The following is a 23,721-nucleotide window of genomic DNA, read 5'->3' on the forward strand; positions in this document are numbered from 1 at the left end:
TGTGAAACCTGTTTTCTTTGTACCCTCCTCCAACGGTCCCATAGATTAGTACCAACTATTATTCTTGCCTCGTTCAGGTCCATTACATTTCGTTAGGGCCTTACGTTACCAGTCCAAACTCGGTTACAATTTGTATGTGTTATCACCATGGTCCCAATAATTCTGCCTTTCAACATTGCGAGGACACAGCGAGGGATCCCACCTCTACCGCCTCAAGGGCAGTGTCCTGGAGCTTCAGACTCTTGGTCGGGGATACAACTGGGGAGAATGACCAGTACCTCGCCCAGGCGGCCTCACCTGCTATGCTGAACAGGGGCCTTGTGGAGGGATGGGAAGATTGGAAGGGATAGGCAAGGAAGAGGGAAGGAAGCGGCCATGGCCTTATGTTAGGTACCATCCCGGCATTAGCCTGGAGGAGAAGTGGGAAACCACGGAAAACCACTTCCAAGGTGGCTGAGGTGGGAATCGAACCCACCTCTACTCAGTTGACCTCTCGAGGCTGAGTGGACCCCGTTCCAGCCCTCATACCACTTTTCAAATTTCGTGGCAGAGCCGGGAATCGAACCCGGGCCTCCGGGGGTGGCTGCTAATCACGCTAACTACTACACCACAGAGGCGGACTGCATTATTATTATTATTATTATTATTATTATTATTATGTTGTAAATGTAGGATACATGTGACCTCAGAAACGGTGTCTTACTGTATTACAGTAGGTAATGTCAGATGGAAATTAGCAAATAAAAAATGCGCCTCAACCCAGGATCGACCTCCTGCATGCCAACCAAGAACTCTACCAATTGCACCAACTGTACAGCACGACGTTAAGGAGCTGACAGCGGTAGTTACCCTACATATGGTTACAGTGTTGCCAGATTGCTACTCTTTAACGTCCGTTTTCTACCGGATATACTCGCAAGACGAAATTTTGTAAGAGACATTTTGTTATTGCTGGCATGTGAGGAGTCGCACTGCGATGCCCGAGTGCGCGAATTACGCTTCACCCTGTATATATACCACTCATGGGGGCATAAACTAGACAATCTCATGATATGTTGTAACAACAAGCAAGGTGACATTACATTCAAACTTATTTAAAATGATCAAATAAAGCTATGTCTTCTCAATGAACTTTGAATATGTCGCATAAGAGTTTTCAGTAGGTTCAATAGAAGGCTCCGACAGGCTTCCAAAGTAAAGAGTCATTTAAAACACTCACACATGCTATGCGTCAACCAGAACGTCGAGAACTTATTTGAATCACTTGGTATGTAATTCGTACCAGATAAACGTTTAACACTGATGAATATGAAATCAGTCAGTGGTAAAAGACGTTAGTCTTGTGAGAAGGAGATATAAAATGTTATATGTGGTAGGTCTGGAAGGGAGAAGGCGGATGGGCGGAGGGAAAGAAAAATATCTTGTTAGGGGAGTAGTAGGTTTAAGGTGGATCTAGTGAACAGTGTGGCGGGGGTTTGTAACGTTCGTGAATATCCTGGAGGGTTCTTTCTCGGGTACTGTTGTAACGGTTCAAATCCCGTTACAAGATGATATCTGTATTTTTATTATTGTATGATTTTATCTGTATTTTATTATTATTATTATTATTATTATTATTATTATTATTATTATTATTATTATTATGTCAGTATTATTATTATGTTATCTGTGATATTGTTACTATTATTGTAATTATCCGTTTTATTCAATTTTGCAATTGCCTGTTGCTTGCAAGATTGCACTTAGATGTATGCATATATACGTATGTGTAGTATAACACTCAATACCTGTACAGTGAGAATTGTTGTATATATCAGAGATGGGATGTGACGTTGGTACATTGCGCAAGATTGGTGGCGATTCTGCCAAGTCATCGCCGCGCCTTGGCTACGTCATCGTATTTATTTAGCAATGAGCGCACGACTCAGTCGCCGCAGGGCTATTTCACCACTGTGTGTAATATCTGTCGCGTAGGTGGGAGTATGTCATTGTTATTTCTGGAGATTACGTAGCTGTGTCAACCAACGTCTATATAAGGTGGATGCACATTGTAGCGTCAGTCATTACTTATACGGATGCAGTACAGTGAAGTAGTCTTCTAGATCAAGAAGCCTTAGTTGGTCCGTCAACCAGTGTGAACGAGAGATGGTGAAGACTCAGTGAGCCATTATTGGTCATTGAGAGAGTGAGACCAAATGGTTGGTCCGTCACTTAGTGGAAGACGCGGACGCAAGGCTTACCAAGGAGTCAGAGAGGGCAACCCTGGACCTGCCAAGAGGTCATACCATGTTGACTTACAAAGAAGTCAGATGATATGGAGAAGAAGCAGTCGCAAGGATGTATCACCACGTTAGGCGTGACACATCCACAGTAAACCCCAGAGCAATGGATTACGTCGTAATTACACTCAAAGTGTTGAAGGTACAGTCAAGTGAATCAGTGAGGGAAATATTTCGTATAAATTGTTAAATGTCCGGTCAAGAATAATTCAAATTCATGCCTAGTTTCTGTCAGTTGCAATGTCATAATTTCATATTCTCATCTGTTTTATCGCAACAAGACTCACTATTTTTTGATATATTATTTAAAGAATGTATATTGTTCTATTACTTATACGGATGCAGTACAGTGAAGTAGTCTACTAGATCAAGAGGCCTTAAGTGGTCAGCCAACCAGTGTCTCGTTCATATTCATTTCATATTCTCATCTGTTTTATCGCAACAAGACTCACTATTTTTTGATATATTATTTAAAGAATATATATTGTTCTATCAAACGAATTCAGAGTTTCATTTCATTGACAGTAAAATATCTTAACCTCAAAATTAATGGGGAAACCGAACGCCAATCTCCTTTTCCCAGAACTTATATGGTATGTTGTCAAAAGTAAGCTTATTACCCCACACCCTAGAGATAGTCAAGAGTCTCATTATATTATTGCTGTACTGAGTGACAGCTGGCGCCCTTCAAATAACGTATGTGTAAGTAAGCAGGTAACAAGTAAGTGTGAGTACAAGGTTCGACGAGTGTGTATTTTATTTAATGAATGTTAATTTTCAGATTTTCCATTATAAATGCAGATATTCAGATTTTTCAAGTTAAATAGAGTTTTATATATGTTTCAAAAGTTAGTCAGACAAGTAAGGAAGATCACAAATTGGCCCCGCAACGTGGTGCACGAAGAAATTCAGAATTTGTTCTGAATGACAGCATATCATAGGTTCATTTTGGGAGGAGTATGCACAACTTAAGCCAACGGAATTATTACCGGTAAATTTCAGGACTATAATTCTGTGATATATATTTGTATTTTGGGGATATGTCAAGGGATTTGAAGAGGGAAATTAATTTGAGATCGCGTACTATCACTAGTGAACCAAAGATGGACAAGGAAGACAATAACAAGTCATGTGAGGACGAGGTCATTGCTTCTGCGGACATCCAAGGTGAAATTCAGAGTAGGGAGCAGGTGAATACGATGGAACCTTCTGAGGAAATTCAGGAAAGTGCAGAAATTGAGAAGCACACTGAAACTCAAAAGGAACTCCCAGGGGGGATGAACCAAGATCAATTTTCCTTTCTGATGGCCACAATAATTAGTAGTAACGAAAATAATAAGAAAGAGATGAAAGAATTTTTTAGTAGTAGTAGTAGTAGTGAAAATAATAAAGAGATGAAAGAATTAATTAGTACTAATAATGAAAATTGTAATAAACAGATTAACTCTCTAAGTAGTAAGATGGAACAAATAATTAGTAGTAACGAAAATAGTAAGGAAGAGATGAAAGAATTAATTAGTACTAATAATGAAAATTGTAATAAACAGATTAACTCTCTAAGTAATAAAATGGAACAAATGATTGGTATTAGTAATGAAAATAATAAGAAGCAAATGGAAGAGTTAATTGGCAGTAATAAAGAAAATTTTAATGTGACCAATGAGAAAATAGATGGGTTAAGTGAATCACTCAATTCTAAAATAGATACTAAGATAGTAGAGGTAACTAGTCAAATATCTAAGTTAGAAAATAAGGTAAATAAAGAGTGTGTTGACCTTAGAGGTGAAATGGAGTTGAATCGGAGCGATGTTCATTCTCAAATTGAGCATGTCAAAGAAATCTGTACAGAGAATGTCGTAGAATTAAGTGACAAAAGTTCTAGTAATCGGGAAGAAATTCATGACGTAGTCGAGAAAAGATTGGACAAGAGTTACAATGCAGTTGGGGAAGATACGAGGGAACATATTAGTAGAAATGAGCAAATTGAAAGCAAACTTGTGGAGGTCACTGAACTACGGAACGAAAAGGAAACGCTATCACAGCAGGTAAGAGAAAGAGAGGAAGAATTGAAGGAAGAAGTGAGAATAGTGGAAGAGAATTCTGAGAGAGCAGCGGAAGAAGAAGAAGAAGAAGAAGAAGAAGAAGAAGAAGAAGAAGAAGAAGAAGAAGAAGAAGAAGAAGTTGTAAACTGCCAGGGAGTGATACGGCAGAAAGGTACAGGTGAGACGGCGAGAGAAGTGGTAATAGCGAGTGGTTTGTTCAGTAGGGATTGTGATTTAACCAGGTTTTCTGGAGAACAGTTCAATTCTATAGAATTTGTAAAAGTAGTTGAGAAAAGATTTGATAGTAAGTTGAGGAATAATAATACTGAATCGGAATACGTACTGGAAATCTTGTCTAATGTTTTTATCGGTGAAAGTAAAATATGGTTTCGAGTATACTGGAATAATATGTCTAATTTGGGAGAATTTAGAGAAAATTTCATTGACAGGCTTTGGAAGGAATGTGTGCAAGGGCGCGCGCGAGAGAGAGAGCTCATGATGTCTGAGGAAAGTAGTATAGTAGAGAGAGAGAGGGAAGAATGTTAGCCGTGTATCAGAGGAGAGGGGGTGATCATGATCCGCAGAGGATTAATAGTTGTGTTGATGGTGATAGTGGTCAGAAGAGTAACGAGAGAGAATCAGAAAATGGGAGGCGTATGGATTTGAGTTGTGAGAGAGAGGATCAGAAGAGTAATCAGAGAGATTTGGAAGATGGGAGGCGTATGTATTTGAGTTGTGAGAGAGAGGATCAGAAGAGTAATCAGAGAGAATCGGAAGATGGGAGGCGTATGTATTTGAGTTATGAGAGAGAAGGTCAGAAGAGTAATCAGAGAGAATCGGAAGATGGGAGGCGTACGGATTTGAGTTATCAGAGAGACTATGATAGTCTTAATATGAATGGTATCCAGGTGTCTTTATCGAGCCAGAGTACCTCAGATTCACAGGGAATCGGGTAAGTTAAGTAGACAGGCTGAAGGTAGTAGATGAACTGGTATTTAGTATAAGTAGTTATGTAGTGAAAGTAGAGTTAAGAGTAGTGTGATTGTGACCTGAGTAATGTTAAGTGAGATATTTAAGTAATGACGTAGTCGTAGGTAATGAAGTAATTAATGGTAGAAGTAAGATAGATGTAAGAAGTGTTCTGGTAAGTGATGTAAGTACTTATAATACTGAGAATATGATGTAAGTAGTGAGATAGGAACTCCGATGATGGAAATTGTGAAGGTAAATGAAGGTACTATTAGATATTATAACAGTCGTTGGGTAAGTCACAGTGAGTAAAGAAGATGATAGCAGTAGTAATCACGATAGAAGATGATTGTAAGTTTCATCTATGCGTTGTACCAGATCTTGTGTATTCAGTTGTTTTAGGAGCTGACTTGGTTGCAAATCATGGAAGTAGAGTAGACTTTAATTTAGGTAGTGTGTGTTTGTTCTGGGAGGAAAACTAGCAAAGAAGTACGTGTTAATTATGATGGTCTGAGGTAAGTGTGTTGGTGACGTGTGTTCTTTGAAATATATGAGAGGTAAGTGAAGTTGTTCCTAGTGAGAGGAAATGTGTTGATGGGTGTGTTACGTGTCTATACGACCAGGATCTGAGGGATCGTCGGTATGAGGCAGTGACGTGAGGTAATTTGAGTGAATTACAGGGGGAGTACTTGTATGCGATGTTAGGTAAGCATCGAGAGGTATTTAGTGGTAAGTGAGGAAGAACACGTATATGAACATAAATTTATAGTACATGACCATTCATCATTGTGGGAGGTAAGTACCCCATTCAACTTAAAATGTGCTAGTGAAGTCTAAGAACAAATAAACATTATGCTGGATTACGGAATAATTGAACCACCTTGTAGCCATAGTGTTGATTCTTTAATTATTGTTGCCAAGGAGGATGTGATCTATTGAGATATGTAAGTTAATGAGGGCAAAATTGATTCGTTTGAGTGACAGAGTGCTACTCAGAGTTCCATTTCATCATCTGCAGAGGCGGGAATATGTGGAAGTTATATTTTTTTATCAGGGGTATTTCACAATTGTGAACCGTATCGGGAAGTGTGCATATTCTTATAAATTCAGGAAGGGGATATTGTCGGTGTTTATAGAATTATATATGTAAAGAAGTATTTCACGTGAGATTTGTTGAAATAAGAGTAAGATGATTAAATTTTTGTAAGAAACTGGCAAAATAAAATTAACATCTGCGATATGCGTGTGAACCAAGTGTCGTATTGGTGTATTGGAAGAATAAGTGCTACATTGTCATGTACTGTGTGACAAAAAAACGGAGAACAGGACATTGGACAGTTATCTGCGATAACAATATGCGAGAACAGTTCTCATATAAGTGAATTTTCACAAAATGTTTTGATATGTTAAAAAAAGGAGAAGAATGTTGTATATGAATTGAAAATTATTTGTGTGTGTTAAATTAAGGGCTATGCTCTTGTGTATTGTATGAGAATGGGACACTGAACAGTTATCTACGATGGCAATGTGCGAGAAAAATTCTCATATATGTGATGTATTATAAAATGTATGGATGATGAAAAAAAAATTATTGTTGTATACTCATTTAAAGTGTTTATATGTGTCAGTGTTATATATATAATTTTGTTCATAAATCAATCGATTCTTTGTTCTTCGATTTATTTATGAGGGAGGCGAATTGTAACGGTTCAAATCCCGTTACAAGATGATATCTGTATTTTTATTATTGTATGATTTTATCTGTATTTTATTATTATTATTATTATTATTATTATTATTATGTCAGTATTATTATTATGTTATCTGTGATATTGTTACTATTATTGTAATTATCCGTTTTATTCAATTTTGCAATTGCCTGTTGCTTGCAAGATTGCACTTAGATGTATGCATATATACGTATGTGTAGTATAACACTCAATACCTGTACAGTGAGAATTGTTGTATATATCAGAGATGGGATGTGACGTTGGTACATTGCGCAAGATTGGTGGCGATTCTGCCAAGTCATCGCCGCGCCTTGGCTACGTCATCGTATTTATTTAGCAATGAGCGCACGACTCAGTCGCCGCAGGGCTATTTCACCACTGTGTGTAATATCTGTCGCGTAGGTGGGAGTATGTCATTGTTATTTCTGGAGATTACGTAGCTGTGTCAACCAACGTCTATATAAGGTGGATGCACATTGTAGCGTCAGTCATTACTTATACGGATGCAGTACAGTGAAGTAGTCTTCTAGATCAAGAGGCCTTAGTTGGTCCGTCAACCAGTGTGAACGAGAGATGGTGAAGACTCAGTGAGCCATTATTGGTCATTGAGAGAGTGAGACCAAATGGTTGGTCCGTCACTTAGTGGAAGACGCGGACGCAAGGCTTACCAAGGAGTCAGAGAGGGCAACCCTGGACCTGCCAAGAGGTCATACCATGTTGACTTACAAAGAAGTCAGATGATATGGAGAAGAAGCAGTCGCAAGGATGTATCACCACGTTAGGCGTGACACATCCACAGTAAACCCCAGAGCAATGGATTACGTCGTAATTACACTCAAAGTGTTGAAGGTACAGTCAAGTGAATCAGTGAGGGAAATATTTCGTATAAATTGTTAAATGTCCGGTCAAGAATAATTCAAATTCATGCCTAGTTTCTGTCAGTTGCAATGTCATAATTTCATATTCTCATCTGTTTTATCGCAACAAGACTTACTATTTTTTGATATATTATTTAAAGAATGTATATTGTTCTATTACTTATACGGATGCAGTACAGTGAAGTAGTCTACTAGATCAAGAGGCCTTAAGTGGTCAGCCAACCAGTGTGAACGAGAGATGGTGAAGACTCAGTGAGCCATTATTGGTCATTGAGAGAGTGAGACCAAATGGTTGGTCCGTCACTTAGTGGAAGACGCGGACGCAAGGCTTACCAAGGAGTCAGAGAGGGCAACCCTGGACCTGCCAAGAGGTCATACCATATTGACTTACAAAGAAGTCAGATGATATGGAGAAGAAGCAGTCGCAAGGATGTATCACCACGTTAGGCGTGACACATCTACAGTAAACCCCAGAGCAATGGATTACGTCGTAATTACACTCAAAGTGTTGAAGGTACAGTCAAGTGAATCAGTGAGGGAAATATTTCGTATAAATTGTTAAATGTCCGGTCAAGAATAATTCAAATTCATGCCTAGTTTCTGTCAGTTGCAATGTCATAATTTCATATTCTCATCTGTTTTATTGCAACAAGACTCACTATTTTTTGATATATTATTTAAAGAATATATATTGTTCTATCAAACGAATTCAGAGTTTCATTTCATTGACAGTAAAATATCTTAACCTCAAAATTAATGGGGAAACCGAACGCCAATCTCCTTTTCCCAGAACTTATATGGTATGTTGTCAAAAGTAAGCTTATTACCCACACCCTAGAGATAGTCAAGAGTCTCATTATATTATTGCTGTACTGAGTGACAGCTGGCGCCCTTCAAATAACGTATGTGTAAGTAAGCAGGTAACAAGTAAGTATGAGTACAAGGTTCGACGAGTGTGTATTTTATTTAATGAATGTTAATTTTCAGATTTTCCATTATAAATGCAGATATTCAGATTTTTCAAGTTAAATAGAGTTTTATATATGTTTCAAAAGTTAGTCAGACAAGTAAGGAAGATCACACTGTTAGCTCACTTGCAGCTTTCTGATTTAACGATGAACTCACATGTTTGAATTTATTTACATACTTGGTAATCCCTTCACGTGCAGTAACTCGTGCGCTGATACATCTCTCACGAAATTCAGAGATTAATGCTTAAATAATATAATATACGGTAAGTTGTTTTAGTTAGTTGATAGTGATAACTGTTAAGCCATCAAGACGGGCGCGATCACTTTTAAAGCTAAGTGCAGGTGCTCACAACCGTAAATAGACAAGAGGAACGCTCGGCGATATCCTCGGATAGCATTTGTAATATTGTTTTTTAGGAGAGGAATTTGGAGAGAGGGGAAATGAGGTTGAAGTTTACTGTGATATATGATGTATCTAGTCGTCTTCGGTAGAAATATAGACCAAAGACTTGGGAAAAATGGGGATAATTCGATGTATTAAGCGTGTTTTTTAAAATTTAAAATGTATTTTCTTCCTACGACATACAAATGCTCATAATTTTACAGATAACCTAACAAAATATTAAATATCATATTACCTGTGTAGTAGTGCCATGATGAGAGGATTGATTTAGGAAGATTTTATTAGTGCCATTGCTGTTAATGCCTTTGTTTCTTGTGGATTTTTTTTGTTTCTTTATAGGACATAGTTTGAGATATTCGTTGATGACCAGCTGTAGACCATCGTAGGACGTGTGGCCAATAGGAGGAAGTAATACACCAGATGTCTCCGAGGTATTTTTATATCCTTCTTGCAATATGTAGAGTACTCCTGTTACCAATCCAAGAACTAGAGGCACCACTAGCCCCACCGTAGTCCGTCCCACCATATCATTAGCTTCACCTCATTTCATCTGAAAGCTGAAAAAAAGGCACATGTGATCAACAACCAAAGAACATTGCTCATTAAAACGGAAGCTAGCATCAGTCTATGACATAGATGGTAAACTTCAATGATCTTAAGTTTCAAACATTAAAAGAACATTTGACCGGATACAACATGAACTCATCTGGTATTTCCTCCTGTTATGATGTAATCTGAGGAGTGGTGCACCACAGGGCTCTGAGACTTCTTGGCTAACTGAATGACAAATTACAAACGGTACTAATTACATGATTTCTCTCTTATATCTTTCTAATGCAACTCGCTGACTCCTGTTAAATTAGTACATAATCATGATTCAAATAGATCTGTTTCTTTCTCTACTTTTAATTTCGATTTTCTGGTGAGCTTTCTTTAGGAGGAAATAAAATACACTAGAGATCGAGTATTGTTTCAGAACACTATGCCATATTACACTTTCCGTAATTTACTTACAGGCAACAACGTGCTGTATATAGTGCATTAAACTGATTAGATATAAGAGAAGGCCTCCTGGCCTTAAACTTGTCAGGATAAATAAATAAATAAATAAATAAATAAATAAATAAATAAATAAATAAATAAATAAATAAATAAATAAATAAATAAATAAATAAATAAATAAATAAATAAATAAATAAATAAATCTCATTGTGTAGCCGAGCCTTATGTTTCGAGGGTGCAGCTCCTGTACAACACCGCCAGCTCTGGCCACTGTGCTGCTAGCTACCAAGTCGTTTGGCATTCGATTTGGTGTTCATTGAGGATCTGTCTTATCACCATTAGTCTTCGTCTTTTACATGGAATCACCGAACGAGTTGTCCGCGTGGTTAGGATGACGTAGCTGTGAACTTGCATTTGGAAGATGATCGTTCTAATCCCACCGTTGGCAGCTCTGAAGATAGTTTTCTGTCGTTTCCCATTTTCACACCAGGCAAATACAGGAGCTGTACCTTAATTAAAGCCACTGCCTCTACTTTGCCAATCATATCCCTTTCCCATCCTTGCGTCGCCGAAATTCTTCGATTTGTTAGTGCGACGTTAAACTACTAGCAAAAAATAAAATAATAATACATAGACGTGATGATTACATACTACACGACAAATGACTTTGCTCTACGCTGATGATGTTCTGTATTCTACCGAATCCCGAGACAATCTTTAAGAACTGGAAAAGTAGGCTTGAACAATTTAGACTGTGGTTTAATCTCACAAAAACGAAATACATAAAGACAGCACAATCCTAAACGCAAGTACCCACTTATAAAGTCTTCAAACCTTAAATATCTTTGCTCCCGCATGATAACTGACGGCAACACGCTCTTGGATGCCTGAACACATGCTGTCTTGTTGAAAAGGCATAGGGTCATATGTATCCTCTGTGACCGTAAGATTCCAAGGGATTTCACTCGTTCGTCCACCCAGTAGCATTGACTGGGATAGTGTTAGCATATAACAAAACGGTGTGAACAGATACTCCATGCCGTAGAAATGAGGCCGCTACGAGGGTCTCTGGGAGATATAAGGTTGGAAAACTTAATAAATGAAATGAGTACGTCCAAAAGTTACCCCCATTACAGACAAGATGAGAAAAGCAAGTCTGCGCAAGTATGGGCACGTGGCTAGAGCTGATGCTGAGTCCACCGTGCAGCATGGATTCGTGCTCACACTGATTAACGGCAACCCAGAGGAACCCATAGAAGCGATGCTTGGATTACCTCCTCTACCGACGCTACAGGCCGACAGATGCGGATGCCGAAAAGCAGATCCCGTACCGTGATGGGAATAACGCCAATTAATAATAATCACCTTAACCAATCACTTTAGGCAGAGCAAAAGTAGAAATAGACTGCTTAGCATTTGCAGACTACCTAGCAATCTTAACCCGAGAGATTTCAACAGCCAAAAAGGAGATTGAACTCCTGAAAGAATTTGCGGAAAAAGTAGGCCTCGAGATATCCTCCAAAAAGGCAGAATACATGACCTGCAACAAACATGCGCCAAAATTCCCTGGAGACAAAATATGGAAAAATTAAACGAGTATCACAATTTAAATAATTATTTTGGTGAAACAATTCAGGAAAATGGACTCGAAGCCAAATCCAATGAAATTAGGTGCCAAAGATGGAAACTGCATATCGACTAACCCAAAATATCTACAACAAAAAAATGCATCTCCAAGCACACAAAACTAAGCAAAGCGAAGCAAAGTCACCTCCATACAGGCCATGAAGGCCCTTGGAGGAGTGGAAGGTAAAGACACAAAACTAAGACATTGCCATATAGCCATTAAACCAGAATGTCTTTATGGATCAGAAACGCTAATTTTGAACGGGAAAGCAGACATCGAAAATATTGAGAAAAAGGAACGCAAAATCATAAGAAAAATTCTGTGCCTGAAATTTGCCGCCGGACAATACCAGCTAACTCAGAGGCAGACAGGAAATCAAACAATATACTAACATTCCCAGCGACATTAGAAAACGCAAGTTAAGATCCCATGGACACATTAAAAAATGTACTCAGACTTACAAAACAAATAGTCGAATTATATGAAAACAGGAGTAAAGGGAACTAAAACTGGTCTGAAACAGGCAGGAATTACACCGACAGATGTCCAGAACCGGGTAATCTTCAGATTCAAAATTCACAAATGACGAGTTGACCAAGAGGAAAGACCAGAGAAGAAGACCGGAACAACTTGGTCTGAAGACAGAAAGGAAGCCCACCGTAAAAAAATGAAAGAAGCATGGGCGCAAATGAAGGAAAACGCACGCCTATAAGTATACTCTGCGTAGTCCTAATGGGCTTGTTCGCAAATATGATAATATAATAATAATAATAATAATAATAATAATAATAGTAATAATAATAATAATAATAATAATAATAGTAATAATAATAATAATAATAATAATAATAATAATAATAATAATAATAACAATTGTAACATCAGTATGGCCTCTCCCTAACGCCCGAAGACAGTGAAGTATCAGGGAGACGGGCGGAACTGAAAGAAGAATACTTGATTTCGAGTTAATTAACAGATGTCACTAGTTTTGATTTTGGAGTGACACCTAGGGATTTGGGTTTGTTTTATTCTCCTTAGTAGAGAATTGTACCTGTCTGAGATCTAATTCATCTGTTTATAAGTTGCCACTATTGTCTGTTCAAATTAAACCAACCAATCATCGCCCAGCTCACCCCTGTAACTACTGGTAATCTTGGAACTTATGGGTCTATCTGGATCTGCCGTGTATGAACTTGTAAGCCAATTTTGCGATAAGGGTTCCGACCATGATAAGCATTGAAGTAGGAGACCTACGTTAATCACAAAGACTTTAGTTTGTGATTTTCAAGCCACTGTGCAATCGTATCGAGACAAGGCCGTCCAGACGTTGACGCCGCCAGCTTTAGAGAAACGTCACAGCCAGTGCCAGTACCTTCATTCCGCAAAAATGTAGCCATTCTGAACAATACCTTTTTCACAGATGAAGCGTGCTTCCACTTCAGTGGAACTCCCAGAACACCAGAATTAGGGCAAAAAAAAAAAAAAAAAAAAAAAAAATCTACACTCCTTGCTTGAAGTATTTTTTTCAAAATGCTATTTATTCGGAACGTCGACCTAAGAAGATCTTTTACCCCTACTTTGCACCATATGTTGAGAATCTGCGTGTATTTAGAAGTGGCGGAAGTGTAAAGTGTTGAATGTAAGGAAACACCCAGTCCCCAGGCCAGAGATATTAATCATGTACAATTAAAAACCCCTGATCCGACCGCGAATCGAACCCGGGGCCGCTGGGTGACAGGCGGACGCGTTTCCGCCTACACCGCGGGGCCGGACTGCTTGAAATATGACTTCATTCAGAAATAATCGATGCCTGGTGTGCCATAGCGCGAAGGACATTTGGACCGCTATTTTTGACACAACAATTAACGGTGACGTATACAGAAGTATTGTGCAAGTGGTTTTATTGCAACGCACAGTCAGCACCTTTCTCGCACTGCTGCTAAAATACAAGCATGAAACAACACCCTGTGTAAAATGACGGCCACCTCACGGGGGTGCGCAAGCGAGCGTACTACGGATGGCTTGCACTTGGACTAATGTACTTCGTAGCTGAATACTCTAACTCGAGGGTATACAAATGTATTGTTCAACCCCCGTTGCTAGTACATGGTTATATTTCATACCATAAACTCTTAAAACCTCGATTAATTTCAAGAAACCCTCTCCAAAATCTTCAGAATTCATCCAGTCAGAAAATGTCTTCAACCAGGAACAAAAGTGAGAAGAGGAATAGTCCAGTAAGGCACCTGTACAACAACTTTCTAAGAATGGCTTGCACTTGGACTAATGTACTCCGTAGCCGAATACTCTAACTCGAGGGTATACAAATGTATTGTTCAACCCCAGTTGCTAGTAAATGCTGATATTTAATACCATAAACTCTTAAAAGCTCGACTAATTTCAAGAAACCCTTTCCAAAATCTTCAGAATTCATCCAGTCAGGAAATGTCTTCAACCGGGAACAAAAGTGGGAAGAGGAATAGTCCAGCAAGTCATCTGCACAACGACATCCTATCACAGGCAAAATATCACACCTCGAGGATTAGTTCCCCCCCGCTGGGCCAGCCCAAATCAAGTGCGAACGAATCGTGAACGCCGTGTTGCCTTGGCAGTTCTGTGGGGTTTGCAAAAAAGCTGACTGTCGCTGTGGAAACAATAAGGAGATTGTTCACCAGATCACCTTTGAATGTCCTCTCAGGTGTTACTGAGGTGACAGACAAGACTTTATTTGTGTTGCTTCTGAAGCGGTTGAGTGGTTGAAGAATCTTGACTGTCATCTGAAAGGATTGGTGGGCCAATGAACGACATGAACTCTTTTCTTATTTACTTAATAGTACTGTTCATTTCCAAAGTTTACGTGTAATGTATACTGTTATACGCTAAATAAATATACTGTATGTATATGACAATGTCCTGACTGAATACCAATCAACGCCCAGGCAAAACTACTCGACATAAACAAATTAAATTTTCGGGGTACATTTATACTACAGTGCAGGTACCCACTAAGGACTAGTTTCAAAAAATTCGACCTCTAAGGGGATGAAACGGGGGTAAAACCCTGGAAACCGAAATATGCATAATTCCGAAACCGTTCACCGGACAAAGTTGAAATTTCACTCAATGATTGCTCCTTTACGCAGTAGATGTTAAATAACACACGTTTTGAAACAAAATTCATCCCTTAAGGTTTGAGTGGGGGTTAATATCCGAATATGAAAATATTCATTTCTGTGAAAGAGTTTGACATACGAGGTTGAAATTTCAAATGATGGTTCCTCCTATATGTCTTAGATTTTGAATAAAACGTGGTCTTATAATAATACACCCCTAATGGGTCTTCACCGGGAGGGTGAGGCTTAAAAATTCATAACTCTGAAACCGAAAGTCATGTGAAGTTGAAATTTCATATTATATCATATTTAAATAAGACGTGGTCTTGAAACAATATATTCCTAATGGTTTTTAACTTGGGTTTGAGGCCTCATGACAAAAATATTATTTTCTATGAAACTGTATGACATATGAGTTTGAAACTTCACATGATGATTGCTCCTGTATGTCTTATATTTTACCTAAGAAGTGAACTTAAAACAACACACACTTAAGAGGTTTTTTTGCTATTTACGTCGCACCGACACAGATAGGTCTTATGGTGACGATAGGACAGGAAAGGCCTAGGAATGGGAAGGAAGCGGCCGTGGCCTTAATTAAGGTACAGCCCCAGCATTTGCCTGGTGTGAAAATGGGAAACCACGAAAAACCATCTTCAGGGCTGCCGGCAGTGGGGTTCGAACCCACTATCTCCCGGATGCGAGCTCAGAGCTGCGCGCTCCTAACCGCACGGCCAACTCGCCCGGTCTTAAGAGGTTTTGACTGTGGGTCTGTTCTGATGTTCACATGACGGTAACTCCTGTATGTTTTAGATTTTAAATATGTCTTAAAACAATACACCCTTAAGGGGTTTTGACTGAAGGGTGCAGAATTACGACAAAATTATTCATTCTTCCAAACCGTTTGACGTATGAATTTGTAATTTTACAAGAACTTTGGATTTCGTAGGTGTCAAATATGATATAAATCAAAATATTTCACGTATGTCAGGTTTGGGATCGCACAGAGGTTGTTGAAGTTCTGATACTAAGTCTTCACAACAGCTAAGGTACTAGACTGAATTTCCGACTCCTTTTCTTTATTGCAAAAAAGTATTTGTAAAATTCAGGTGTTTAATCGAAATAATCTTAAACTTAGTAAATTGCACTTAGGTATTCTTGCGCACGTTGAATATCTAAATTTTAAATATTTAACCATCTCAAATTAATAATCAAATCCCACAAACTTAATACACATACTAGGCCTAAATAATAAAGAAATATCTTGACTCTTATCAGAGATCGCTGTTACCCTCTATACACAAAATTCTGTCTTAGGTTTTAAATAAGAAGTGGTCTTAAAAGAATACATCTCTAACTGGTTTTGACTGGGGGTGAGAAACGATGACAGAGTTATTCATTTCAATGAAACCGTTTGAATTACGATGTTAAAATTTCAAATGATGTCCTCGGTGTTAAATAACAGAAGGCCTGAAACAAATTTAATCCCACAGAGAGTTAAACGGAGGTTAAGATTCGGAAACAAATATACTCCTTCCTTCCTCCTAAACCGTTTAAAGTACGGAGACAAAATTCCAAATAGCGTTTCATATATATTTTAAATCCTAGGGGTGAAATAGGATTTTTTTTACACAATTTGTTTCACGTCGCACTGACAAAGTAGGTCTTATGGCAACGATAGGAGAAGAAAGGGCTAATAGTGGGATAGAAGCGGCCGCGGCCTTAATTAAGGCATAGCCCCAGTATTTGCTTGGTGTGAAAATGGGAAACCACGGAAAACCATCTTCAGGGCTGCCGACAATGGGGTTCAAACCCACTATCTCCCGGATGCAAGCTCAAAGCAGCGCGCCCCTAACCTCTCGGGCAACTCGCCCAGTAAAATATTTTTAAACAAGGTATTAAATGGGGTTAACTCCAGAAACGAAATTATTCATACCTCCAGAATAGCTAAACGTAAAAAGTTGTCTTTTTATTATTTTATTATTAATATTTATTATTTTATTCAAAAGATGGTTCCTCATATATGCCTTAGATTTTGAATAAAACGTGGTCTTATAATAATACACCCTTAACAGGTCTTTATCGGGAGGGTGAGGCCTAAGAGTTCATATCTCTGAAACCGACAGACATATGAGTTTTTTTACCAGCACAGTAGCAAGGTTACAGTTCGTAAAAGCCATCCATATAATTTATGTTACTAGTATCATTATACTTTCCTACAACTCAGAAAATTAAGTGCTTTTGCCAGCCAAGATGACTGCAATCAATCAATCAATCAATCAATCAATCAATCAATCAATCAATCAATCAATCAATCAATCAATCAATCAATCAATCAATCAATCAATCAATCAATCAATCAATCAATCAATCAATCAATCAATCAATCAATCAATCAATCAATCAATCAATCAATCAATCAATCAATCAATCAATCAATCAATCAATCAATCAATCAATCAATCAATCAATCAATCAATCAATCAATCAATCAATCAATCAATCAATCAATCAATCAATCAATCAATCAATCAATCAATCAATCAATCAATCAATCAATCAATCAATCAATCAATCAATCAATCAATCAATCAATCAATCAATCAATCAATCATCTGTATTTAGGGTGGTCGCCAGGTGGCAAATTCCCTATCAGTTGTTTACCTCATATTTACCGTACATATACAGTATTTATAATTGTTTACCTAGCTTTCTCTTAAATAGTTTCAGAAGGCCGGAAGATATTGAAATGCCACAAACAAACAAACAAACAAACAAACAAACAAACAAACGAACGAACGAACAATGAAACAATCAAATAAACAAACACGCACAAACAAGCAAACAAACACAGATAGACGGACAAAGATAATTTCGACTTTTGTGTACCTAATATGTAGGGCCCGGATTCATATGCACTAAAAACTCAAAAATATGCATGCACATATGCACTAAAATGTTGAAAATATGCTTTAAAATATGCAGTAAAAATACCCTTACCAAATGCATTATTTAATGTTGATTCAGTGTTAAACTGATAAACGTGTTTCATTCCTTGCAAAATTATGCATGGCACTATATTATTAAGACTCTTTCAATGTTTTCAGGGGTCACTGACTTTCTGTTGTCGGACAGAATTAATTTAAACGCTGAAAATGATCGTTCTACGTCGACGGATACTTGGGCGATACTTGTACTCTGGCGCTGACTGCTTCTGGCAAAGACTGCCTGATTCAACTTATGTAGTTGCTTATGGATTGAAAGTCAGAAAGAAGAAAATAGCTGTTGTGAAAAGGGTTATTATCCGTCAGCGACACTTAAAACACTTCCCTTGATCAGAGAAGGCTTCTCGTGTTGCCAAGGGATGTACAACATATAGGCTATAGAGATCATTAGATTTTCATTTTATCCAGAAGTCTTAGATAATTGATCACACATAAGGAAATATATGCCTATATATGCACTAACGTTCAAAATATGCGCTAATGTTCAAAATATGCATATGCATATGCGCATATGCATTTGTAAAAATCCGGGCCCTACTAATATGAGACAAAAATAAAGTACTGTGTGAGAGAAACCTTTCAAGTCTAGATACCGTTCTGTATTTCTTTAGTTTCTTTCTGGCTGGAGATAAACCGTCTTGATGTTGTGTCCATGGGGGCAGTAAGGCCAAATATGACTTAATATATCTGCATACTTTTGAAGGAAAGGCGGTAATATTCTCTCGACGCCACTACTCTTGTCGGTGGTTATGCAGGTTTCCAAAGAACTCACTGTAAATGGAACAAACCTGCAGAAACAAGAGCTTCAAAGAGTTGTGGTGACTTCTGAGTCATGAGTGATTACATACATCATCTGTTCGTACCTAAGCAAAATATCATTCTTCCATGCATCATACATAGAAGATATTAATATAGAAATATAAGTAATTTCTAGGTCGTGGATTTATAACATGCAACGACAAGTGACATTTCCCTGGTAAATTTAATAGTGATCCGTGTGGACTTATAAAGCAATAAGTTTGTAACAGTTTATTCATCTTAAGGTTCTAGTGCATCGGACCTACATTTTGATGTGGACGAGAAAGAAGATGGACATGATTCTTTCATTTTACGATACAACATACACTGACCTTAATTTTAACCGCGGTAGCCGACTTGAGACACTAGTTATGAAATGATAATACTGAGCTAACAAGTGCTTTGCACGAAACTACATGGAGACCAAACGTGATGAAAATTAAACATTTCGCAACCGGTACGAAATCGGGAGGTTTCGGATTCCGCTGGTGTCCGGTTGGCCATTTTTATTCTGTACTTAACATCTCTTCATTACTTACTATATGTACTGAACACGACCTAATACGTTCAAGGTTTATTTCACATAGGATCTTAAACTGCATAATGATTATTCTTAAACGAAAATTTTACTTCTACTGTAAAAAAAGCAAATATTTAACTAAATTCTAATGATAAAGAGACAAGTGTGGGTTACTTGGAAGAGAATAAATATGACTCTGAACATAGCCTGATTATAACGTGTAACTTTCTTTAAAACAAATATGGGTTATTTTCCTTCATTTGGTTTCCCATGTAAGAAAATGTTTTACTGATCAGAATTTATGTTATTTCTATTATCTGGATACATTTATACAAATAAATGAGGTTTCATTTTGTCATCCAAGATCTTTGTCCCTTAGTATGATCTGACGTGTCTGAACTCTGGACATTGTATGAATTATAAGTTGTAATAAATTTTCTAAAAATAATATGCTTGCAGTACCAATTTTTGGATGTATTTTGTGTTAATGTATTTGACGTTGTATGGTATGTTTCTGATGCTATTTCATAAATAAGTAATAATTATGGAATTCTTTAAGTCCGACTCCTTGGGTGAATGGTTAACGTACTGACCTTCTTTTCAGAGGGTCCATGGTTCGGTTCCCAGGCAGACCGGAGATTTTAACGTGTGGTTAATTCCTTAGGCTTGCAGGTTGAGTGTTTGTGTTCATCTTAACACACATCTTCATTTACATTCTACACATTACACTATTAACCACCACAGAATCATGCAAACGTGAATACATTCTCCCACATAGGTTTGGAGTCAGGAAAGGCATCTAGCCATAAAATGGGTTTAGTCCCCACACAGTGCAGACCTCAGGTAATTGAGATAAGGATAGAAAGAAGAGGCAGGAAATTATACACTTCTTAAATGAAAGTTAACTTCCAATGTAAAACAAGAAATCATTAACACATTTCTAATGGCAAAGAGAGAAATGTGGATAACTTGATAGTGAATACAAATGGCATGGAACACACTAAGCAGGGTATTTAATACAATGTATACAGTGGCTTACAAGAAAGTGACTGGATGAACAGGTCACCTGGTTATACAGTGATTTGGGCAAAAGCCTTTGCTGGCGAGATGTAGTGTTTACAGTGCGTTATGTCTTCTGGCATGGGCTAGAATAAATTTGTTACTTTCATTGACCTGTCTCAGTCTCATCCTTGGCTTTGACAATATGAAACTGACCAAGGTATGAGCGATGCTAGTAATACCATTCCTTATGCAGCCAGTCCCTGTTATGAGTGGTGTGAAAATATCGCTCATAGGGTCAGTTGGTGCATGCATTTCAGTGGACTTGGTAGACTGATATGCAATACCAACTTATGGCTCGGTGAGGAAAGCAACGGGAAACTACCTCATTCCTCATTTCCCTAGTATGCCTCTTCAGTGACGCTGAGGCTATCTGTGTTAGCTTTTGGTGGAGCTGTGGAGGGTCAAATCAGCCTTCGGGATGAATACCCAGCACACACCATTTGGGCAACTTAGTCATTGCTACTATAGCTATAAGCCTTCCACGCTTGGTGATATTCAGCTGTTATTTCAACCGAGGTACCAGCACCACGCTCCAAAGTTTGGAAATCTATATATATATATATATATGTAAGAGTTTTGTCTGTACATTGCTCAGAATTTGAAAAAAAAAAAAAAAATCTGTATTGGTCATGACCACAGTAACAAGGAATTGCACATTTTACGTTTCCGTAATTTCTGTCTGTCTGTCTGTCTGTCTGTCTGCCTGTCTGTATCTACACGCATCACTAGGAAACGGCTAATGAGAGTTTAATGAAAATCGGTATGCAAAGTCGAGGAATAATTCGTTATAATCTAGGCCATAAATAATTTTATTCACGCTGATAGAAATGGTAGTTTAGGGGAAGGCCTAAAATTTAATTTTCAAATATTTATGTTATTAGTGGTCCTATCTTAATGAAAATTGGTATGCAAAGTCGGGGAACAAGTTGCTACAATCTAGACTATAAATAATTTTATTCACGCTGAGTGAAATGGTAGTTTATGGGATGGCTTAACCCGTAGACAGCCAGACAACGATATATCGTTGTTTGGATAGCGCGCAATTCTATACGAGTTTGTACAACTTGGGCCTGTCAGACTGAAACATTTTGTGTGTCCAGTCCACAGAGAGTTGACATTAGATTTTAACTACGTCACTAGATAGTGCGTAAATTCATTCGTTATCATACATTGAATTTCTAAAATCCGTGTTCATCTACGACGTATGATCTCCATGCCGCGTGAGTAAAATGGCGACTAGTGGGAGAAGTTATTTTGTTAACGATGGCGAACTGGCTGTATATCTTAATAATTTTTAATAAAGAAGGGAATGATGAAGACTCAGATAAGGAATTCACTCCTCCAACGAGTGAGGAAGGGGAAAGTGAAAGTGTTATTTGGAGTGACAACGGGGAGTTTTCTGTAAACACTCAACCACGTGCTCATTGTCCGACACATTGAAAGTGGTAATGACCGTCTGATGATGACGGCTGTAACAATACCCAACAGCAAAAATTTCATGTTTTCCGTGAAATTCAATTAGGTCAAGATGCAAAATACCAACCCTCACGTGATTATTATGATACTCCTGGCCCGAGACATGCCCCTTCGTCAGACGCAAACCTATAGCGTATTTTTATTTTATTTTTCACGGCTCAGTTATGGAACCTCATAACTACAGAGACAAACAGATATGAGAAATCATGTCTTGTCACCACATGCCAGAACACAGCAGTGGCGCCCTGTTACGTTGATTGAAAGGAAGGCTTTCATTGCTGTTTTGTTGGAAATAGGTATAGCTAGAAGGCCGAGCTTATTTTGTTATTGGGTAAAAAACTCGCGTTATATTCCATGGTTTGGAAATATGTTCTCAAGAAACAGATTTCAATTGATCTTGAGATTCTTTCATCTTGTGAACAATGATAATCTATCACCATCTGGTCACCCTGACTACAACCCATTGTTGGACATGCCAATTGCATATTACGATACCACTGTACATAACTCTTAAAATACTCAAGATAAAAATATGAAACTTTACATGTTTATTCATCTGAAATAGGACATTGCAAAGAAGTCATCAATATATATCGTTGAGTTAAATTTTCGTTTTTTTCTGTTTTGTTTCTGATTTTTAAATTTTGGTGTTTGAAAATTGTTTGGAAAATATTTTTTTTCAAAATACCCAAGGGCATTTTAGTGTTTTAATTTAGTTCAGCAGTAAGAGTGTATTCTTGTTAACATTCAATAAAAATTTCAAGTCATAGTTATAACATTTGTGAACTATTTAGTCCAGAGAGTGAGAACCTGCAAAATTCTCTAAATCTGTCTGGCACTCTTGGCATATTGTGAGCATCCGGGCCTGGCACTAAGAGGCTTAAAATGTAATTCTCAAATATTTATGTTATTAGTGGTCGTATCGATAAATGCTATATAACCAAAGTTATACAGAATTACATTTCCGACCATTAATGCCTTATACATTTTTACCGTACCGGCTATGATAACAGAGATATTCATGAATTTGTAATTTTGTTCCTAAGTCCGTATCAACGCTGAGCCACGAGAAAATGGGTTAACAGAATTGAATGAAAATCGGTATATTGAGTTGGTGAATAAGAAACAACAGTCTAAGCAAAAACCAAATTTATTCACCCTGGATGAAATTGTAGTTTAGGGAAAGGCGCAAAAAATTGTAATTTTTAAATACGTATGTTATTGGTCCTATCGAAGAGTATTACATAACAAAAGTTATAGAGAATACAATTTCCGATCATTTATGTTTTATTCAGTTTTATCGTGCCGACTATGGTAAGAGTGGTATTTCAGAGTCGGAAGAAAACTAAATGTGAAGGTCTCCAATATCGAAAGCGCATAACATTGATCAACAATAACATTACATTGACCATTGTTAGTTGTGATGTTCTCAACTCCGCGTACCGAGTATAACAGTCTGACTGAATATTGGCGGGAAATAGCTGGGGAGTTCGAAAAATTTCTTCTTTAGAATGCGATTCCTCTGGTTCATACATTTTCTGATACAGCTGGTACGTAACACACTGGTTCATCATAGTATTCCAGCTATTCGATCCCTACTCTGACGCGCTGTTTTGAATGAGCAGTGTGCATACTTAAGGCAGAGGCTCACTTAGTAGTAGTAGTAGTAGTAGTATGGCCTGGTCTAGAATAACAATTTAGGCCTATTCCAAATTATAGCACCACAATTCACTTAAAAGCTCAAAATTCAACCCTGAAAAGAGCCGTTTCTTAAGAAAAACGTCTTCCTCTTCACTTTTATTAAATTCTACATTCATTTTAGCAGTGAAGAGGGTGTTTTTCCTCT

At 37.8% G+C, this 23,721-nt stretch overlaps 1 protein-coding gene across 2 annotated transcripts in view; it reads right to left on the reverse strand.

Moving 5' to 3' along the window:
* LOC136878394 (uncharacterized) overlaps positions 1–23,721 on the reverse strand; it is a 352,728-nt gene that overhangs the window by 124,826 nt on the left and 204,181 nt on the right. For both annotated transcript variants that reach the window (XM_067152083.2, XM_067152082.2), the window contains exon 2: positions 9,508–9,829. In XM_067152083.2, the coding sequence (XP_067008184.2) occupies positions 9,508–9,798 (291 nt within the window). In that variant the 5' untranslated portion in view covers positions 9,799–9,829. The remainder of the gene's footprint in view (positions 1–9,507; positions 9,830–23,721) is intronic.

This window comes from Anabrus simplex, chromosome 1 (genome assembly GCF_040414725.1).
Source record: "Anabrus simplex isolate iqAnaSimp1 chromosome 1, ASM4041472v1, whole genome shotgun sequence".
NCBI classification, from domain to species: Eukaryota; Metazoa; Arthropoda; class Insecta; order Orthoptera; family Tettigoniidae; genus Anabrus; species Anabrus simplex.